The sequence below is a fragment of the Emydura macquarii genome, unplaced genomic scaffold (genome assembly GCF_026122565.2).
Source record: "Emydura macquarii macquarii isolate MOO-44397 ecotype Brisbane River unplaced genomic scaffold, CSIRO-AGI_Emac_v2 contig_3441, whole genome shotgun sequence".
NCBI classification, from domain to species: Eukaryota; Metazoa; Chordata; order Testudines; family Chelidae; genus Emydura; species Emydura macquarii.
The window spans coordinates 24241-30511 of NW_027133578.1; the positions used below are offsets into that span (position 1 = coordinate 24241).

Below are 6271 nucleotides of genomic sequence, written 5' to 3' on the forward strand. Positions count from 1 at the left end.
TTTGCTTCTTTCAAACCCACGCAGGGAGTCTGGGCCGGTTGAAAGTGAATAGTTTTTGGGCACCTCACAATGTTTGTGTTGCTTGGAAAAACTCCCCCTTTTGCTGCGAAGGAGACACTTCTGGTGAACAATGTGGGTGTCTCTTAGCGCCCCTTCTTCCGGATGAGGGGATTGGATTGTGCAGCGGGGCTGCTTTTCTGTCCGTCTCGGGTTGGTCCTGATGATGAAGGTTCAAAACGTCGGTGGTTTGTGTCCTGGGAACATTCATCACTCGGGTTATTCTTGTTGTGTCTCTGCTCACTGGACTCACGTGGGAGTCTTCCCCCAGTCTGCGCCTTGGCAGGTGTCAGAGCTGGTTCAGGGACACCACGGTGCCCTATTCTTAAGGTGCACGGGATGCTGTAGAAGTGTACGTAAAAACAGGACTGGATCTTAACCAATTAGCACAGGATGAAGTGTAAACAGAAGGGGAAAATCAGGATGACAAACTTCTAAATTGCTACTCGGTGCTGAGACTTTCCTCTGGCGAGGTGGGATACAGCAGGGCCACAGGCCTCTCTGCTCGGCCCCCTCAGAGGAGCAAATTTCACCCCCAGAGAATTACCGATGGGCGGAGGGGGCAGGTCACCTCTAGATTAGTGACCCACCTTTCCAGTCAATCACCTTCACGCAGGGCTCCGCATCCCCACCGGCCTTCCCTCGGGGGGCTCAGTTTCTCCCTCCAACGGGGGAAGGAGGGAGCCGCTGTCTCCTGAGAAAGCCCCGCTGAGTCAGGGGGAGCGTCGCAGAGGGAGGGCGGACGCATCTGCTCCTTCTTGGCTATAAAAATATCCATTTCAGCGTCTGCTCCCTCGCTCCCCAGGGGCGATGAAATCCGCAGAGCCTCCCCCTTCCCTGCCAGCTGTGTGCGGTGTGCGGAGGGGAAACACTTTGTGTCTCTGGCTTCTCACTGCGGTGGATGGAGAGCGCCACCGCCAGGAAAATTCTCCCCCGTCTCTGCAAGGCGAGGTTTTTGTCTGAAATTACCCTGACTTCCCCTCGCTGTGTCTCTGGCACAGTAATACACGGCGGTGTCCTCGGCTCTCAGGTTGTTCATTTGCAGGTAGAAATTGGAGCTGTCCTTGAAGGCTGTGAATCGCCCCTTTATAGTGGAGGAATAATACTCGCTCTGTCCTGCTTTCCAGTAGCTGACCAGCCACTCCAGCCCCTTGCCCGGCTCCTGTCTGACCCAAGACATCCACCGGTCGGTAACAACAAAGCCGCTCACGGCGCATTTCAGCCGAGTGGATTCTCCGGGCTTCTTGATTTCTGGGCCCGACTGGGTCAGAACAATCTGTGCCCGGGCCCCTGTGGGACAGGGAGAGAGAAAAGACAGCAATGAGGGAAGCAGGCACATGACACACATTCCCCTGCAGCTACCAGGGGAAGACGAGCCTGAAAACACATGATCAAATAGGTTTAGAGCCCTGCAGTAAACCAGTAAGGCGCGCCCGCTGCTCCAGGAAAAGTGATGGGGACCAAGTACCTGCCAGAGCCGCCGCCAGGAAGAGTAAATGGAGCCAAAGTCTCATGTTCCCGGGTGTTGGAGGGGACAGATCTCAGGGGCGGGGCTGGCTGGTAACTGCACAGACACCGGGGCTGCAGTTGGTCTGTCCAGCTGCTGCTGTTTCTGGGAGACACAAAGAGATTTAAACAGGAAAAAGTCACCCTTATTTGCATGTCCCTCTCCTTATAAGTGAGGTGCTCCTTCCTTGAGCCGTCACGTTTTCTTTTCATGGGGTGCAGAGACCATGGAAAAGTCTTTTCTTCTTGCTCTGGGCCTGGCCCAGAGCTCACAGCATTCGGTGGGAGTCTTTCCTTCGCCTTCATTAAGCCCTGCCTCTGACACAGCTCACAGCAATGCTACAGACACCTGTAGTGAGATCTGCCATCGCCTGTTCTAGGGACTTCTGGGAACCCCCATGATTACAGCATCTCAGCACCCCGCCGCTTTTAATTCATGTCACAGCACGGCACACCAGTGGTGCACAGAAATGCTCTTTTTTAACAAAGCTGGGCCCACTCAGCGTGGGGCAGGATTTTCAAGGTATTTAAGTGCCTGACAATGCGGGAAAACACCTTGTGGGATCTACAAAATGTGCCTAGGCCTCTAACGCCTCTTGGTTTCAATGGAATTTAGGGGTTTAGGCTCCTCATGCCTTTCATTAGGTGTTTATATCCTTTTTCGGGGACCCAGACACCTCTTCCGATCTGGTTCCGAGTGACTCGCTCTCACCAGATGATCGATGTTAAAAACAATCATATTTGCGGATGTCTTCATCTAGGACTGAAGGGGAAGAGGCAGACAGTAATTTGGGCCTCCTCTCAAAGTCACTGGAGGCCACGTGGTTGGCTGTGAGTGGAACCTGAATATTTCATTTTGTGGCTGCTTTTCTTTTGGAAAAATTTACCAGAGAAATTTCTCACAGGTTTGAGGGGCAGTTGCCAGAGTCCAAGTGCACCTGCAGTTTCTCTGTGTAACCGAGCAGTGTGTGTTGGCACAGAGTTGAAGGGAGGTTTTCCAGACCCAGGGCCCTTTTCCACTCTTGTCCCCAAACCTGTTCTGTTTTTGTTATTCCTACCGCTTCATGGTGAATGGAAGAAGGGGAGTCTGCAGCCCTCCTCTCTCTCTTTCTCTTTGTCCTCCCTCTTTTGCATTATAATTACAACCAAAAAATGAACACTTTGGGGGGTTCTTTATTTATTCGTTTTAAGCAGGATAGTTTTCTCCTAAGAAAATGCTCCATGTGCCAGAAAAGCCACTTTTGGTGGAAAAATTATTCAACTGAAAGAACAAAACAAAGAAACAAACAAACACAAGCATAGAAACTTGGTGCGTTGCAGTGTCAAAAGCTGAGAGGTGCCTGTCTTTCTGCTTGAATGTACCACGGACAGGGGTGACGCTAATCACAGCATGGTGTGTTATGGAGTGTGCTAGCCGGAACCCGAAGGAGTCAGGTTGAGGATCTCTGGTCTGTGTTACGCAGGAGGTCAGACCAATTTATCTGACCGCTTCTGTCTGGCCTTTAAGTCTGAGTCTGCGACTCTCCCGGATCCCGTGGCTGGTTCAGAATTTGTCCCCGGGAGAGAAAAGACGTAAGAAGGGCCCCATCTAAGAACGTTCTGTCCTGTGTGGGAACTTGTGGGAAGTCTTTGAGCTGCAGAAAGATGAAAGAAGCAGAATGCGAATTCGTTCTTGTTTTCTCCTCTCTCATCACTGGTCTCATTTTCACTGTACACCCTGGGCGCCCCTAGAGCCTTCTCTATCCTTGCAGCGAGACGTTTTTGTCTTGGTTCGGACCGGCTTCCCTGCACCGTGTCTCTCGCACAGTAATAGCGGGCGGTGTCCTCGGCTCTCAGGCCGGCCATCTGCAGGTACAGCAGGTTGTTGGAGTTGTCCCTGGAGATGGTGAATCGCCCCTTCACTGCGTCAGGGTAGTATGTGCTGCTGCCACCGCTGCTGATACGGGCCACCCACTCCAGCCCCTTGCCGGGAGCCTGCCGGACCCAGTCCATATCGTAGCTGCTGAAGGTGAAGCCGGAGGCTTTGCAGGAGAGGCGGAGAGACTCTCCGGGCTTTTTCACATCCCCGCCGGACTCCACCAAGCTGATCTGGGACCGGGCACCTGGGAATAAGGACACGACACAAACATTAGTATCAAAAGAGCAAACACAAAATATTCGTCAGCCTCCCCAGGGTATTTAGGTTAGAAAATACCTTGCAAGGCGGCTGCAATGAAAACGAAATAGACGGAAAGTCTCATTTTCCCTGGTGTTGGAGCGGAGAGGTGGCTGGTAACTGCGCAGACACTGGGGGCTGTGGATTGTCTCCCTGGGTGCAGCCTGGGCAGAGAGAGGGGCAGATTTAAATAGGAAACTGTCACCTTCATTTGCATATTCCTGCTGCTTATACGAGAGACAGACCCTTCCCTTGTTCATCTGAACTCGTTTCACAGAGTCTCTGACAGACGTTATTCCTCACTGTGTGTTTGTGCAGCGCCTAGGACGCTGCGGTGGGGCCCTGACTTACTTTCCTATCGCTGGAGGAACAAGGAGACGATGTGAATCGCTCGCCATTGATTTCTGAGAATTGCTCTCAAATCTTCTGAGGACAAGGTGAACATTTCCAACGTCTGTAATGGTCTTCGGGTCATGATGTGTGAGAGAAGAGTGCTTGGCCAGGGAGCAGAACGGCTGGAAGTTATACAGCCCGTGATAACTGGGATCAGAGAAGTGTTAATAATTATCCACTCTTTTACGGCTAGGTTGGAATTACAGCTGTGGGCCGGGAGGTCCAAAGAGTTCTAATGGAATTAGGTCCCCGGCTCGCACTGACGGTCAATATAGTTTTTGCACCTAACTCCTTTGCGACCCTTTTAAAATATGACCCAACCCCCCCCCCCCCCAGTGCATCCCTTTTCTGTGATTTTCATCCCACTAACTTTCCTGCTGCATTCAGTGATTTTGATTTTGTGAGTGATCAATGCCACTTCCACTTTTCTGTCCACTTCTTGAGACTGGGATTTACAACGCAACCTGAGGGACACACGTTCTCACCCCCAGGAAATTCCATCATGAATAAAATAAATGCCTAACTCGTTTAATCACCTTTAAAGCCACTCCGGAACAAGCATCATTTTCTTCTCACTGGTTCTCCATTGATAATGTAGAGGAACACTGGGCAGATAATGGAAAGGACAATATCCACGTGTAGCGGAAATCTCTTTCTTGGCAGATTAGATAGATAGGTAGATATAGGAATGGATGAAAGGAAGGCACAGTAATCTGAATTGGCTGTATGTTCTCATCTTGTATAGGTAATAGTTTATTGATGAGCCGACAGAGAGGACATCGATACTTATACGAAGTATTTAATACCTTTCTAAGTCAACATTGCACAATTATAGAACATCTCTCCACAATGTCCTTAGGTGTAGCTCTGTGACTTTCTAGATCTGTGAGGCTTTGTGTTTTGGTTTCTCCTGCTTTTTCCTCTCATTTGGTGTGAATCTGTAGTATCTTCCACAGTGTGGTGTCATACTGATTATATTTTGGGATCAGGGAAAAATCAACAGCTGACTTGAATGACCAAAGACGAGAGACAGGAATCAGTGGTCTGAACCAATAAATATTTGTGCATATGCTAAACCCCCCATTAATTTTAAAGATTTTGGGATTAGACACACAGAAAAATATTTGGTTAATGAACAGGGAAGATGCAGATGATAAACTCTTTTTGAGTATCAGGTTAATAGGTACATGAAAACTGATGCTCTGTCTCGAGGCTGTGTAAGACGTAGAGCTGCGGGATGGCATTTTCTAAAAGGTTTAAGGTACTTAGGGATTCCATGCCCTACGAATTTCAATTTGATTTTAGGCCCTTTGATAATCGCACGTGTATTAACCATCCTCTGCAGATTTCTTTCCCAATAATCTCCCGCTCCACTGTGGGTTTCCTAGATTCTAGGGTCAGAAGCAGTCACTGTAACCAGCCATGTGACCTCCGGCACAGCACAGGCCACAGAACTTAACTGCTTCCTGTTTTGCCCCAAATTCTTGTTGATTTCATCGAGATGGGGGGTGCCTAGCGCCCACAGGAAGCTGTGAAGCGCCCCTGTGTGCCAGAGACACAGGGTGGTTTTCTCATCGCACTAGCTTGCCCAGTCTTTTAAACCTGCTCACGCTACACAACAGGGTACAAGACTCTCTGGGCTTTCTGACCGCTGAACCAGCCTGGAGCAGAGCCATGGTATAGGGGAGAAAGAAAAACTTTTTCACTGTGGCCCCAGTTTCTAGCTATCTGCACGAGAACGCTTTGTGTGATTTTCCCTTCGTCCTCTGTGTATCTGCTGCCCCCTCCTGATTAACACGGTCCGTGGGCCTTCAGACGTCTGGTTTTTGTATGAAGCACAACAGGCTTCCCCTCACTGTGTCTCTCGCACAGTAATAAACCGCGGTGTCCTCCGGCTTCAGGCTGGTCATTTGCAAATAGAAATTGGAGCTGTCCTTGGAGGCGGTGAATCGCCCCTGGATTGTCGGGGAGTAGCTCTTGTCGGACTCTGAATAATAGTAAATCAGCCACTCCAGCCCCTTTCCCGGAGCCTGCCGGATCCAATACATACTAGTGCTCATCACGTTAAAACCGCTGCCTGCACATTTCACCGTATGGGACTCTCCGGGCTTTTTCACCGCCGTCCCCGACTGGGTCAGCACCACCTGCGAGCGGGCACCT

General features: G+C 50.2%; 1 gene segment (V, D, J or C); it reads right to left on the reverse strand.

Annotated features, from left to right (window-relative positions):
* Positions 1-3030: 3030 nt before the first annotated feature.
* On the reverse strand, positions 3031-3803 carry LOC137144273 (Ig heavy chain V region 3-like). The segment is given in 2 exon segments: positions 3031-3665; positions 3758-3803. Coding segments are annotated over 2 exon segments (681 nt in total).
* Between the last annotated feature and the right edge of the window lie 2468 nt (positions 3804-6271).